Below are 16911 nucleotides of genomic sequence, written 5' to 3'. Positions count from 1 at the left end.
ACCCATTTTCCTTGTACCGAAACACCAAGGTGGCTTCAGGCCTGTGATTGACTACAGGGCTTTAAACCGTAAGGTGGTGTTACAATCTGTGCCCCTTCCTGATCTTCACTCTTATTTTCCGTGGTTTTGGAAAGCTAAGTTTTTTACCATTCTTGATCTTAATCAGGCGTAGAACCAGATCCCTCTAGCTGAAGAATCGAAATATCTAACAGCTTTTGCCACGGATTGGAACTTGTATGAGTACAAACGCGTGCCTTTTGGGCTCCCCTGGAGGGCAGCCGTTCTCTTTTCTGACATCAAATTTGAATACTTGTATCACTATCTTGATGATGTCGTCGTATTTTCTGAGACCTTTAAAGACCACCTAGATCATCTAGTCGCCTTCGTAAGGCCAGGTTGACTGTGAAATTATCTAAGGTAGCTTTTCCTAAATTTTCCATGTCGTTCCTAGGGCACATTGTGTCGCCCGATGGTGTTTCTATTGATCATTCCAGGACACAGGCCATCCGTGATTTCAAACCTCCTAAGGACATCAAAGGTTTTGCGAGGTTCGTAGGCATGGTGAATTTCTTCAGGAAATTTATTTTTTAACTTCGCTAACAGAGCGGCGCCCTTGAACTTTCTCCGTAGGAAAGGTGTCAAATTTGAATGGGGGCCGTCTCAACAAGTCGCTTTCGAAGATCTGAAATTAGCTCTCTGTAACGCCCTTGTCTTAGCTATGCCTGATTTCTCAAAGAAATTCATTGTCCAAAACGACGCCTCGTCATCGTCGGTGGCTGCTGTTCTTCTTCAGGAAACAGAATTCAGAAGGCGACCCATCGCCTATGCTTCTAGGACATTGTCGGCTCAAGAGGCCAAATATTCCGTCTATGAACTCGAGGGTTTGGCAGTTTTGTTTGCTTTAGAGAAGTTCCCCCTTTATCTGGAACATGTCAAATTCGACTTAGAAACTGATAACCAAGCTTTAAGTTTGGTCCTAGCTAGTCCTCGTCGTACTGATCGAATAGCCCGATGGACCGTCAGAATTTCCGCCTTCCTGTTTGATGTGAGGCATATTCGATGTTTTCTCACGGCGTCGAGACCCATACCTTCGGGCATTAACACCATTTCAACTGATGCCCCCATGCTGTTTCGGGATGTTGTAACATACCAACGTGAAGATTCTGCACTGGCTCCTATTATAGAAACCCTTTCTTCTGGGGAACATGTCGTCCCTTATGTATTGAGAAACGGGGTTTTGTGTTTCCCGTCGAGGCATGATCAAAGGATGAAAGTTGTAGTTCCAGCTGTGCTTGTACTCAAGATCTTCAGGTACTACTTTTTTATTTCGTATGGCGTATAGAGGGTACAGAGAAACTATATATATACACTTAAAAATTTGCCCCCTTCTTGCCGGGCAGCTCAACCGGTGAGCGAGAGTCTCAGTGGTAGACCGTTCGCTTACTGGCTGTGCATAAATTTTAAGGGCAGGGGTAGCTTAAGGACTAGCGGCAAATAAAAGGAACACTAAAAATAGGTTTTAACATTTATTAAAAACTAAGCACTCTCTACAATAAGAAAATTTATAACAAAATCTTGAAATTTAAAAGAGATCTTCTCGACCAGGTTCTGAACTACTTGGGAATTCGGCCCCAGAAAATACGACTCTGCAAATACACGAATAAAAATTAGCCTACTTGATTTTATAAAATAACCGAATTAATTTTTGAGAAAGCCTTTCTCAATTTCACATAAACTGATCTTTAAATTAAATAATTACTTCGGCCATTTATTTGCCATTAATAACTGAACTATTATCTCCTCACCTTAACTGAAAAATTCACATAAAATTTTTAATTGGTGAAATCATTTTCTAATCAACCTTCCTAAATTATAAATTAATAAACTGAAACATTTCTACAATTATTCTTAAAGTTTTTCCTCAGTAATTTCCATAAATTGACACTGCGTCATTCACAACGTTCCCTTCGTTTACTCTAACTTTTACAACATGTAAGGTTAACAGTTCTTAATCGGTGAATTCGATCCATGGACATGGTCCTTGCTTATTCATTTTTCTTTAAAGTACAAGACCCTAATCTATCTAAATTCCCGATAACATTCACTAAAGGTTCATAAACGAGAAAAATATGCTCATCCCAAAATGACACAAAATTGGACAAAATACGCGTAGAGCGAACAAGAGATCACGACAAATAATCACCATGAAAAATATCACAATCACAAAATATCCATAAATCATTCATTCCAAACTCACACTCGCGTACACGGTAATATTAAGAAATATTTTAGCGAATTCTAACCCTTGATTTTTATTTTTAGTCAAAGTCAGAGAAAAATTTCAGATGACAGTATCAGCTAATAAATACCCTTGCGATAGATTGAGAGGTGATGGTATTAGGATTATCACTTCAATAATGAAACTGAATTCACAACGATGTTCCAGGAAATGTTAGAGATAAAAAACATCAATAAAATTATTTTTCAAAAATGCCTAATACGCAGGTCAAATAAATAAACGCGTCTGCGGTCAATGAGTTGAGCCACTATTTTTATTCTCCTAATAAGTTATGGCTCTCGTTTAATACGTGCTCTACTTGAAGAATCTACGTCCAACGACATATGCTCTTCCTAATTGACTCAATTAATGGACTCACAAAAATAATCACAAAATCTCTAATCCATTTCTAAGTCCAAAATTATAACAATAACACAGTAAATGCAACAAGTGATCTGTCAAGACACAGCCGTATTCCAGGCCCACATTTACTCAATCTGAGCACACATTAATGCCATACGAGTTCAAACAATAATTATACTCATGACCTTATCCCACATTTTAAACCGTAATGATATTCCATTATTATTATTATTATTATTATTATTATTATTATTATTATTATTATTATTATTATTACCCGCACGTGGTCATATTCACGTAGGCTAAAGTACAATAAATTTTACAGATGACTCCAGCATATTTAAGTTCCATAAAAGATCGCAAAATCATCAAGGAAAATCCTAATATAGTGAAATGTGTCGATATTCTGTCCCGTATGACTCCAAATTAATTTTTAAATTAATTAATAAATCAAATTATTATTATCGGACGGGTCAATTAATTTTATCACACTCCTATGCTGAATCGGGACAGTCAAGACAAGTCTCGATGACATTCACACCAACCTGACTAACTAATAGAGCCCAAGTACACATTCACGCTCAATCACAAACTACCTTCCACCAAAGAAAGAAGGAATGAAAATTCTAACTACTTAAACTATGAGAAGTTATTGCAATGAATAAATAAGGACTACATTAATTTTACAAAGATGTACAGAAATAAAATTAAACATGGTACTCATGTGGATGTTGAATCTGGATTTCAGCGGATGACCAAGGAAATAGGTCGGGTTTACCGCAGACAGCGGTAATCCGTGAACACTCTTCGGCTTCTTCGGCGGAGAGAGGGTTGAATAGTGGAGACTCACAGGGCGAAAACTTTGCCCAATTAATATTCTGTTTCCTAGGAGTACCCGATGTGTCGGAAAATATAAATTTACTACACTGGCGGCGGAAATATTTATCTGACTTGAAGGCAAATTTTCCCTCAAGCCAGAAGAGAAACCCCCTCTTCACTGCTAGTTTGGAATAAATTGAATATAGAATTTAATAAAAGTGAAGAGAAAGAAGCTTTCCTTAAGAAACGGCTCTTTACAGAGTTGAATTTTGAGTTATTTAGTGAATACTGTGGTGCTATAATTTGGAAAAGGCCTAAATTGTTATTCTAGACCAGGCCACACTACTACTACTGAATCTGGGAGATAGTAGGTTCGAATCCCACTATCAGCAGCCCTGAAGATGGTTTTCTGTGGTTTCCCATTTTCACACCAGGCAAATGCTGGGGCTGTACCATAATTAAGGCTAAGGACGCTTCCTTCCAACTCCTAGGCCTTGCCTATCCCATCGTCGCCATAAGTCCTATCTGTGTCGGTGCGACGTAAAGCCCCTAGCAAAAAAGAAACTACTACCACTAAGTGAGGCTCTGCCTTAAGTATGCACACTGCTCATTCAAAACAGCGCGTCAGAGTAGGGATCGAATATATGAAATACTATGATGATCCAGTGTTACGTACCAGCTGTATCAGAAAATATATGCACCAGAGGAATGACTTGCTAAAGAAGAAAGTTTTCTAACTCCCCACCTATTTCCCGCCAATATTCAGTCAGGCTGTTATACTCGGTACGCAGCAGTAATCCCATCTATCGGAGTTGAGAGGCAGTATAAGAGACAAAGAACATCACAATAAACAATGGTCAATGTAATGTTATTGTTGATCAATGTTATGCACTTTCGGTATTGTAGGCCTTCACATTTCGTTTTATTCCGACTCTGAAGTACCACTCTTATCATAGTCGGTACGGTAAAACTGAATAAAAGATAAATGATCAGAAATTGTATTCTCTATAACTTTTTAATATAGTACTTTTCGATAGGACCGATAACATCGGTATTTAAAAATTACATTTTATTCACCTTCCCCTAAACTACAATTTCATTCAGGATGAATAAAATTGTTTATAGCTTAGACTGTAATTTCTTATTCCCCGACTCTATATACCGATTTTCATTAAATTCTGTTAACCCATTTTCTCGTGGCTCGGCCTTGATATGGACTTAGCAACAAAAATACAAATTCATGAATACCTGTGTTATCATAGCCGGTACGGTAAAATGTATAAGACGTAAATGGTCGGAAATTTAATTCTCTATAACTTTGGATATGTAGTATTTATCGATACGACAACTAATAATATAAATATTTGAGAATTACATTTAAGCCTTCCCCTAAACTACCATTTCACTCAGCGTAAATAAAATTACTTATAGCTTAAATTGTAGTGGCTCATTCTCCGACTTTCCAAACCAATTTTCAATGAAATAAGACCACTAATAACGCAAATATTTAAAATTGAATTTTAGGCCTTCCCCTAAACTACCATTTCACTCAGTGTGAATAAAATTATTCTTAGGCTAGATTGCAGCTACGTATTCTTCGACCTTGCATACCAATTTTTATGAAGATAGGACTACTAAAACATAAATATTTGAAAATTAAATTTTAGGCCCTCCCCTAAACTACCATTTCTATTAGCGTGAATAAAATTATTTATAGCCTAGATTGTAGCGACTTATTCCCCGACTTTGCATACCGATTTTCAATAAATTCTCTTAAGCCGTTTTTATAGTGATGCGTGTACATACATACATACATACATACATACATACATACATGCATGCATACATACATACATACATACATACATTACAGAAAAGTAAAAAATGCATTTCCTGGTTACTGTGGACATGACCGATACAGAAATACCATTCTTTCCAAATTCTGAGCAATGTACAGACAAAACTCTTATTTTATATTTATTTATTTATTTATTTATTTATTTATTTATTTATTTATTTATTTATTTATTTATTTATTTATTTACTTATTTATTTATTATTTTTCTCCAGATCTGCAGTAACAATACCCATGTGATCCTTCAAAAGAGAAAAATAACAATGTCCAACCAAACCAATTCACGCTATTTGTACTGTACAGAAAATGAAAAGAAAATAATACACGTAATGAACAGAAAATGAATAGAACAATTTAGTAAAATAATGATATTCCTTGGACATGGCATGAATCCCCTCGGATACTCCGGAAACGTGATCCCCCAAATGCAGGTCACCACGGTAGTCATCCTTGGCCACTTCATGTCACGTCCAACTTCTCTCCTGAATATTACTATTGTCTTCCCACAATATGCAACTTAAGCGATATTATGAATGTCACAGACCTCCATGCCCCTGCATACACGCAAACCTTTGCTCATTCCATTCCTCCTACATTTCCTCTACTTGACTCCCTCGGGGTTGCTGATTCCATACTTCCGTTGCACTCACATTCTGCTACTACGTCTATTCCAGGCCACATTTACTGTATGTGTATTGTAATGGTTACAGACACCATCACTTGAATAAATACCATCTAAACTTCGCTACCTCTCTTATCATCCATCCATCATCGCCACCTTTCGTACAATTACAATCATCTAAACTTCGCTACCTCTCTTATCATCCATCATCGAACTCCACAATCCATCCATCTTATACCTCAAGATACCGTCTAAACTTCGCTACCTCTCTTATCATCCATCTATCGAACTCCACAATTCATCCATCTTACACCATCACTTGAATAAATACCATACAATTACAATACACTTAAAAACACATTATCACCTCGCTACTTCTCTTATCCTTCATCCATCATACAATACACATGCAGACACCATCACTTGAATCTAACCATCATTACATATTTACCGACCCACACATCGCTACCTCTCTTATCACCAATACCATTTAAACTTCGCTACCTCTCTTATCATCCGTCCATCATCGTCACCTTTCATACTTAGCACTTCAATTCCAGTCCTCATTTACTTTACAATTACAATCATCTAAACTTCGCTACCTCTCTTATCATCCATCATCGAATTCCGCAATCCATCCATCTTATACCTAAAGACAGCATCTAAACTTCGCTACCTCTCTTATCATCCATCTATCGAACTCCACAATTCATCCATTTTATGAATAAATACCACACAATTACAATACACTTAAAAACACCTTATCACCTCGCTACCTCTCTTATCCTTCATCCATCATACAATACACACAATTACAATACGCTTAAAAACACCTTATCGCCTCGCTACCTCTCTTATCCTTCATCCATCATACAATACACATGCAGACACCATCACTTGAATCTAACCATCAGTACATATTTACCGACCCACACATTCTTCCAACCTCCCTTAACACTTCTATTCCAGGCCACATTTACTTTAACCATTACAATACACATCAGACACCATCACTTGTATAAATACCATCTAAACTTCGCTACCTCTCTTATCATCCGTCCATCATTGTCACCTTTCATACTTAACACTTCAATTCCAGTCCTCATTTACATTACAATTACAATCACCTAAACTTCGCTACCTCATCACTTGAATAAATGCCATCTAAACTTCGCTACCTCTCTTATCACCAATACCATTTAGGCAAACCAGGTTACTTACTACTGGTACTTGTCTTTTTACTTCTCGTAATTACTTCTTCCATTTTTCCCTTTTTACCCCATAAGTCCTTCAAACTCAAGCTTCTCCCTTTAGCCACGGCACTTATTACTTCTGCTTCCTCCCTCAAACCATTATTTTCGTTCTGATTATGTCTACTTGTTATCCCCTGTGTTTCTTCTTCCATCTTCTCTTCCTGCATCCTGCTTTCTTCTCTAACGCTGACCTCCGTCGCTAGTTCGTTCATTAATTTCCTGACTTCTTCCATCCTCCTTGCATTTACTCTTTCATCAGCTCTTTTTACGATCGCTTCCCAGGAATCCCTTCTGCTCGGTGCTCCTCCTTTGATAATATGCACATCAGCCCTGCTAGTTTCTTCTTGCCTCAAACTCTCATCCATTAATTTCAGTTTCGATACTGTCCACTTTCGGGTCCAATTTCTGTCGCTCACCACAAGTATCTGGCCACTAATATACGCTCTCAACCCCTGAATTTTTGCTTTTACTAAATGCTTCTTAAGAATTTTGAAATTCATACTCTCTTCTCTTCCGAAATCCCTCTTAACTCCAATTTTCTCACACTGTAGATTACCAGCGTTCCTTATCACTATATCTGCCATCAATGAAGATAGCAGCAACAATTTTATGGGCCTGTGCCAACCTTGCCAACTCTCTCCACATTGTCTACATCGACCTTACTGAAATTAATTTTCATTTTATTTTGTATGGCATCTACCACTTTGTAAATAATGCCCACTTTAGATTCTGCCTTTTTTTCCTCCATCCCGTAAATAAATATGGATCTCTTCTTACGCTCCTGTCTGTAGACTGCTATTTCTTTCTTCAGGTTTACCAGCTCCTCTTCCATATTTTTTTATTTTCTCTCTTTCTCGCTGTCTTCCATCATTGCCTTTGTATTTTTCATGTAATCCTGGATCCACTGTCTCGTCTTTTCGTGCTCCTGGACTTGCTCCTGAAGCATCTTTTTTTTAATTGTTCAAACGCACATAACTCCTGTACTACCTCTTTTACCACTTTCCTCATAACTTCAACGTCTACCCAGCTCATCCTATCTATCTCCTTGCCGTCCACTTGACCCTACCGCTTTCCCACTCCTACTCCACTCCACTCAACAGGCGCACGCCACACGACACGTCTGTCCTTCTTACTGGCTTAAGCTAGACTGTTGTCCATACGGAAGGTACTAATCTCTGTTTTGTTTACATTGGGTTTCAATCGCCAGGTGTTGAAGTATCTATCCATTTTTAGGAGATCTTGTGTGAGAATGGCTTCAGCGGTTTCAAAGTTTGTGGACTGTGCTATTAGAGCTATGTCGTCAGCATGTATAAACTTTCGGCACGCAGTGGATGGAAGATATGCCGTGTAGAGATTGAAGAGAAGTGGAGCAAGAACAGAACCCTGCGGCAATCCATCATTTAATCTGTAGAATCTGCTTCTGTTTCCATTGAGATGTACTTGAATTAGGCGATTGCATAGCATGTTGTTGAGCAAGGAAGCTAGGGTCTTGCAAGGGATAATTTTCAGGAACTTCAGGATCATCCCTTTTCGTCAGACTGTATCATAGGCTGATGATAAATCAACAAACACAGCAACCAGTTTCATTTTTCTTGAAAGCCCTGCTCAATATGGCTGGTTAGTGCCAAAACCTGATCGCCATAGCTGCTGTTAGGTCTGAATCCTGCTTGTTCAACTGGAATGTGCTGAAGTACTGTAGGTGAGATTCGGATATAGATCAATCTCTCTAGTAGTTTGTAGTAGATACTCAGTAGAACAATAGGTCGATAATCATTACAGCCACTTTTCCCAGGCTTCACAACAGCAACTACTTTAGTTCTTTTAAGAAGATTTGGGGGCCTTCTTTTCATTACGATGTCGCCAAAGAATTTAGCAAGCCATTCCATAATTCTAGGACCACTGTGCGTCAGAAATTCGGGATGGATACCATACAAGCCAGCTGCTTTCCCCGATTTTGTTTCCTTCAAAGCAGCTGAGATCTCTGCAACAGAAAAATCCTCGGAGAACTGCGAGTTTGTTTCAGCTCTGGACAGTTCTATCTTAAGCTCATTTAAGATCTGCCTTGTTTCATCCCTTTTTGTATCTGCTGATGCTCTGGTTAAGCCAACAATTCTGTTTGCTATATGTTCCGGCTTTATTTTAGAGTTCTTGCTATGGCAATTAGGGGCACTACTGCCCAGCTTTTCTGCTGGAGTGTTGGAAGTTAATACTAGACGTCAATGTATGTACTATCATGAGACCCCATGGGGGGCATTTAGGGATCTTCAAAGCTCGGAAAATGCTCCGAGAATTGTTCATTTGGAAAGGGATGGACGGCGAAATTCGAGAATTGGCCAAAGCTTGTAAATCTTGCTTGCTTAGTAAGCCCACCATGTCCACTAAGCTAAGTCTATTGTCATCTCATTAAGCGTCTCGCCCCATGGAATGTCTATATATATAGACTACGTCGGAACTTTCCCACAATCAACCGGGAACGCAAATAAATTCATTCTAGTATGTGTAGATGGTTTCACTAGATTCTCTTGGTTATTTCCGACTAAGCTGGCAACCGCTCAGTCCACTATTTCTTGTTTGAACACCATATTTGCTTATTTTGGCGCCTGTCAATATATAGTTTCCGATAATGCTAAGGCATTCACATCCAACCTATTCCGTAAATTCTGTTTTGACCTGTCTATATCGCATGTAACTACTTTAGCTTATTACCCTCAACCAACTCTGGCTGAGCGGGTCAAACGTAATCTTAGATCTGCTCTAATTGCGTTTCATCATGAATATCATTCCAGGTGGGATACGTCCCTGCATTGGTTGACCTTTGCTTTAAATTCGGTGGTTCATGAGTCCCATAAGTTCATTCCAGCTTCTCTTATGTTTAAATTTGTTCCTAACACGTCGCTCTCTAACATTTGGTCACTTAATGATATATTACCAGAGACAATAGATCCAGATAATCTTAGAGATTTATGGAAGAAAGCTAAACATAATCTTAAGGTTTCCCATGAAAAGGTTAGGGAAAGATGTGATCGTGGAAAGAGGCCCACCAATTTAAAAGTCGGATATCAGGTCATGGTAAAAAGAATTGTTCCTGCGGGCAAGCTTGCCCCCAGATTCCATGGGTCGTGCGTCATTCTTGATTTCTTAACCCCGGTTACATTATTAGTCAGTAATCCAGTAACAGAGAGAATCTTTAGGGTTCACCTCTCTCAGGTGAAACCTGTGTAATTTTATTGTTGATTACATTAGCCATTAAAAATTGGCAGGAGTCGAAGGTTATATTTCTTTGGAGTATATTAAGGAGTGATTAGAGGCCTTCTGCCCCATGGTTGTACATTAACTATTGTGTACGATCTTCCCCTCTGATTTTTCCAGTGGTCAATTCCCTGGTTGGCATTACCACGCCCTCGTCTCCTGCATCCCCGCACATTCGACACACACTCAACTCCTACGCCGCCCGCCCCTCTGCATCGTACTCTCAAGGCTCCAACAACACTTCTCTGTCGCCTAGATCTTACTGTTTCAGTCAGCCGCCGTGCTGCAATATCTAGCGAGAGATACCAGAGTGGAGAATGGGTCCACTTGGCTCCAGTGACGTCTCCTTCTCGACATCTTCCCGGCAAAGGCTGAAGTGCGCTAAGCCTATCGCCAACACATCTGGGGGCTGCTCATTTACATCTGATCTGCGGCGCCCATCACCACGACTACCCCTCTCGGATTCGGCGACCTCACCTGGGTATCGGCAGTGGCGGCAGGTCTTGCCGTCAAAAGAAATCACCATGTAATTAACTTCTGCAATCACAAAAAGGCTTCAATATGCGTTGGTCAACGCAGAAAGACTAAAAAAAAATATTTTTCAACTGGAATTATTTTTCCAAATTTCTTCTGCGTCACCCCAAGGAAGGACATTTGGGGGGCGGTCTGTAGTGGGAGGTACACCTCAATCCCGCACATTCAAAATAAGCGCCTTAATGAACTCTTCTATCGACCAAAATGTGAAATTGCTACTACATAAAGTTGAGACTTTAATCAGAAGATGTCACTACTGAAATATTAAGTAATTGTGTTATTGTGAAGTTTCCTAAACTGATTGGATTTCCCTTGTTTTTGTTATAATCAAGAAGTTTGGACATTTTTCTACAGATGTCACTACTAAAAACTGTAGTCATGCACTCTGGTGCAAGGTAAAGGAAGTGTTATTGAAATAAATTTTGTGTTTATAGATTTCATCAATTTCCATTTGTTTTTATGTAATTCTAGGTTTGCAACACTTCTGTCTCATTACGCCAGTTTTGAATCTGGCCAATGGAAATTTTCTGTATTTAATTTTCAGCCTATCACAGGCTTCTTGTTCAGTTTTGAGTGGAACTTTTAGATTCAACCAATAAAAATGAGAGGGTGTGTACGGATTAGCCCAGACTCCTCTCGAACCTTCCCTGAGAGTATATAAGTTACAGCTTTTCGAGTTTCCTCGCCTATCGTCGTCTTTCGGCCGGCAGAACATCTACCAGGTAATGGCCACAAATTCAATCTTTCTTGCTCTTTACGCATACTTGTCCGAGGGGAAGGTCCGAATTTCTAACTATGTAACCGTTTTAATGTACACTACTTCTTTTTCATGTAAAATTTCATAAAGTCTTTAACTGTAAATCGGGGATAGAGAGTGAGTTACCTTCTCGAGCTCCCCTTCATCTTGATTTGAGGTGACTACGTTTTCGTAACTGTTTTCTTCCTGTAATGTATTAGTTATTTCCATGCGAACCACCAGTAGTTTTTGGACAAGCCGCAGTTTCATCGGCCGAGAGCACTGTAGGTTTTTGATATGCCATTTATTTAACCTGTTATTTTCCGCAAAGGTCCGGTAGGTTGGGTACTAGATACCCCTGTGTAAAAGTATTTCCATTTGTAATTCGTGCCTTATGAGGCCAGAGAGTGTAATATTTTGATGTAATATTGCCTTGAGTGGGGTGTACGAAATCGAGAGCATGTACGTTCTTTTCAAAGTTTTGTTATAGTGTGAGGTTCCTTGGAAGGCTAAAAATTGTAAATTTTGGAGCAAGTGCTCTTCAATTGGGGGATTTCTGCCCTTGACTTAATTATTCCTCATTTTGAATTGTAAATTTTGTAAACTTGATCTTGTAGCTCGGATCTTGTAAATCGAGGGCTTGAAGCCCAAAATTGTTAAATGCCCTATTCTGGGATTCTCTATTTTAATCCACAAATTTGTTATTGTTCACTCAGTGAAGAAAATTGTTAAGTTGGAAATTCTAAAAGAAATATAACCTTTAGTTACAGTAAACTTTCAATTCAATTTTGATATTGTAGTTAGACCCATTCAAGCCCACACCTTCTTCCAACTCTCTGCGTTCCACAGATAGCCCGGAACAATTATTATTATTATTATTGTTAGGTTTTCTTAGAACTCATTTATTTTCTATATAATACTGAAGGTGACATTACCCTTTGGAGCTTAATTTGCCTTAACGTAACGGATTTAATTCTTGCTATTGTTGTTGTTGCTCCATCTTATAACGGTTATGTCATTGTTGTCAAGATAGTGGGTACTGATTAGATATGACATAATTTGATAAGCATTGCATCACTGTTACGAGTTGATTGTCCTTTTCTTCGGTTGTCGGTACGCCACAAATTCGTTGCATCGTAAATTCAACCTGCGTTTATCTTGGAGTTCATGATTGCCCGCTTGCTGTTGTGTTATAAAGATGATGTGGCAATTAATTAGTGGAGAATATTTGATTTGCGGCCCTTCATTATGTTTCCACTGTGTTCTTTGGGGACGTTTTAATGACCGTGTTGTATGCGAAACCCTGTGTAGCTGTGAATGGGTGATTGGTATTGTCTATCGTGTCCAGGCGTGTTGGGATTTCTGATATCATTTAGCCTTATGTAGCTTTGCACTCGTCTTTGATGTCAATTTTAGTTTATTGTGTGTAAATCCTTCTGATTACGTAACTTGTTTTCAGTGTACAGTGCCTGGGTTTATGTGTTCGGTTGTGTCTTGTTTGTTCTCATTTTCTATGTGTTCTACCTTGATCTGTGTTGTATACCTAATTTCCTTTCTGGTGTTTAATTAGCTTAGTGGTATATTGTAGTCCTAGGTCAATTCCCTGTAAGCTAAAAATTATGTTAACATATGGATCTTATTATCCTCGTAGAAATATGTTCAGCAATTTTTCTTTTCCTTCTTTCCTATCCCCCCCTTGCGCTGTTTGCGTTTATTCTTGTCCGTTAGTGCTATTTAAGCGATAGAAAAGGAACAACACGGTGCGTTTCTTTAAAATTGAAGCCCAATAGTTAGGATAAGAGCTAGGTTTGAAGTGTTAAAATTTCATCATCGGGACGTATTATGCAAAAACTTTGTTGGTGGATAAAGTATAATGTACCAAAGATTGCAGACACTAAAGGACATGTGCCACTGAAGGAATTGAACATTTGTTGTGAACTGTGAAGTAACTTCCAGAACATATAGTTTGAAAAGGCATACTATGTGACAATTGAGATATGTTTCAATCTTATCAAACATACGTAACAAACTATTTTGCAACCGACTCAGTTCAAACACATAGTTTGGAATTTATATTGTGCATAGAACTCCTTAACTCAAGGGTGAACTGTGATCGTGCATTTCTCTAACCGAACGCATAGGCATAAAAGCAAACATAACTGCTTCGGTGCGTGGAAAATTCAAACTTAATTGTTAATGTAATGGGCTATGACTGTGTCTACTGTGTATTATGTAAATCTGACATGAACTTGGACTGTAAAAAGTTTTGGTACTTAAATAAGCTGTATTATCTACAGTACATACTCTGGGTATTTGAAGATGGATATGGTACCAGTGGTCATTATATTATGTGGACTGTATTAACAAATTTAGTTTGTTTCTAGACCACATTACTATGAAGCTAATTATGTCTGAAAATATGGCAAGTTTCGGAGAGGGAGGCTGTAACCGAGGTTACGTTGTTGTTCCCTTTGTTAACATTTTTGGATATGGCATCCCGTCGTGGAAATTTGTTTTCGGGTAATTTATTTCCCATTATTCTTCTGCTTTTATCTTCTGTGACTGGATGTCACAATTTTACTTTAGAATATTACCTCGACTCCGAGCGCTTCTCTCACATTTAATTTGTGTATCTCTTCAACTCTGCTCTTGGCATGTTCGTTCCTGCTTAGTGCTGTCCCCTGGCAGCGAATCTAATTTCATTTGCTCTAACCAATGAGCGCGCAGCTGCTTCCTTGATGCCTAACGGTAGCAGAGCATGAGAGTACGTCCGCCATTCCGTGTTGAGTCGCCATGCAGTCAACTTGTGGTATGGAAAGCGGTGGCATACGGGTTTGGCCAGTAACGATGGAGCCAGGATAAACATCCTTGTGAAGGGTGTCATCAGGTCGTCTTCAATTTGTTTTAATCATATTTTCTGTGAATTATCGTATTTTAGTATAACTTCAGGTATGCAGACCCGCGTGGTTTGTATCTTGTGGGAGTGATCCGCATATCACAATGCAGCTGTCCAAAGCACTGTAAGAACAGTCTTGAATTAAATATTGGAGTCTTTTGGCTGTGAATTCAAAAATCCTTCTGGACCAAGACATCAGCTTCTCGTGGTTATCATTTTGAACTATGTCGCGGAGCTTTTGAATATCACGTCCCAGTTTCGAACCGTTGAAAATGTTTTCTTAAATTTATTGCTTTCCTTGTATAAATCGATATTTATGTCTACTAACAAGTTGTGTTATTTCCATTTGAGTCGAATTAACACGTCTCACCGTGCTTGAAGTTGGGTTAATTACAATTTTAATTTTTATTGTTATCATCACCAGCAGGCTCCTTAAAACATTATGTAATGCATTATTAATTTCAAAATTACGTTAAAGGCGTTTAACTACCACGTGAGTTTCCGCAAGAGTTTTCTATTATTTTCTGATTCCATTCTTAATATTAATTTTCTTTTCTCCTTTTATATTAACTTGTAATTCTTTGAGTTAAGGGATCTAACGGTTTCTCTTTTGTTTATCTCGTGTGTGCTTCCTATTGTTGTGTAGTGTTTCAGGATTGGTTGGTCCATCTCCTTGTTTGGTCGTTGCTATTGTGATGGTGATGTTGGAAGTACTTAATGTTTGCGATGTATTTTATTTAATTCTTCAATTCTAATTGATTATTTCCTCACTTTCTTTGCTTCTTCGAGGTAATATTTTTCTGGTTTATTTATATTTTAATGTAACTGTTAGTGGATCGATAAGGTGACATGCCTTGTGGAAACTCAGTGGGACCTTTCGATACCATCAGAATTTGATAACAAATTAGAAATTTGTTAAAAGAATGGCGTTAAGCATATATGTAAAAATATTATTTTAAACTTGATGATTATAGGTTTAGCATTTCAACTATTTTCCCTTTGCGTCGGCCGATCACGTTTCAAGTAGGGTTAGTGTTCTGGTTGTTAATCTTGTTCTTATTTAAAGAATTGTTTTTATTTATACAATTTTCGGGTATAAGTCCAGGATCCGCCGGCACGGGCGAGCACGGGCTCCGCGGCTGCTGCTCGTGCGTCTATATGACGTCATGTATGACGTGTTTAGCGAGTTGATGTTTGCAAACATGGCGGATAATTCGAAGGAACGTGTAGCAGCCGCTAAATGTATGAATTAATGGTCTGGTATATTTAGCTGTTTGAGACTGCGTAACACAATTCACAGCCACAAGATTGGCACTAGATTGGGTTAAAAATTGACTAGTTGGATAGTGAAATAGATATTAACGGCGCGATATGATGGGGCTGACTTGATTTCGCGAAAACTTTACGAATATTAAGTACGTCCGGCAAGTAGGAAAAACACTGATCTGGTTTGGTTAAGTCCGGCTAGTGGCAAAATCATTGGTCTAGAGACAAGCAAAAGGGAGTCGGTGGGCATAAGCCCCCATGTTAGGGCCGCGAAGCGGCCAACAGCCTCTAGCATCCTTTACGAAAGCAATTGTGATTCACCGAAAACCACTTTTATTTGCTAGTTGCTTTACGTCGCACTGACACAGATAGGTGGGAATGGGAAGGAAGTGGGCGTGGCCTTAATTAAGGTACAGCCCCAGCATTTGCCTGGTGTGAAAATGGGAAACCACGGAAAACCATCTTCAGGGCTGCCGACAGCCATTACTAATTTAGCGCGGTGATCCACCGAAAACCACTGATAGTGACAGGTTAGGTTGTGATCCACCGAAAACTACTAGTAGTGACACGTTAGGTTAGGTTTGGTTAGGTGCGACAGCATTACTAATTTAGCGCGGTGATCCACCGAAATCCACTGATAGTGACAGGTTAGGTTGTGATCCACCGAAAACTACTGATAGTGACAGGTTAGGTTGTGATCCACCAGAAACCACTGGTAGTGACACGTTAGGTTAGGTTTGGTTAGGTGCGACAGCATTACTAATTTAGCGGAGTGATCCACCGAAATCCACTGATTGTGACAGATTAGGTTGTGATCCACCGAAAACCACTGATAGTGACTGGTTAGGTTGCGATCCACCAAAAACCACTGATAGTGACAGGTTAGGTTGTGATCCACCGAAAACCACTGCTAGTGACAGGTTAGGTTGTGATCCACCAGAAACCACTGGTAGTGACACGTTAGGTTAGGTTTGGTTAGGTGCGACAGCATTACTAATTTAGCGCGGTGATCCACCGAAATCCACTGATAGTGACAGGTT

General features: G+C 38.9%; 1 protein-coding gene across 1 annotated transcript in view; it reads right to left on the bottom strand.

Moving 5' to 3' along the window:
- Nucleotides 1–1516: 1516 nt before the first annotated feature.
- The window catches only part of LOC136877208 (sodium/hydrogen exchanger 9B2), a 186316-nt gene continuing 170921 nt past the window's right edge, over nt 1517–16911 (bottom strand). The window contains exon 12 of the mRNA XM_068228763.1: nt 1517–1646. Coding sequence (XP_068084864.1) covers nt 1614–1646 — 33 coding nt within the window. The 3' untranslated portion in view covers nt 1517–1613. The remainder of the gene's footprint in view (nt 1647–16911) is intronic.

The sequence above is a fragment of the Anabrus simplex genome, chromosome 7, assembly GCF_040414725.1.
Source record: "Anabrus simplex isolate iqAnaSimp1 chromosome 7, ASM4041472v1, whole genome shotgun sequence".
Taxonomy (NCBI): domain Eukaryota; kingdom Metazoa; phylum Arthropoda; class Insecta; order Orthoptera; family Tettigoniidae; genus Anabrus; species Anabrus simplex.
Note: the sequence above shows the minus strand (reverse complement) of the source record. Positions and strands in the feature narration are given on the sequence as shown.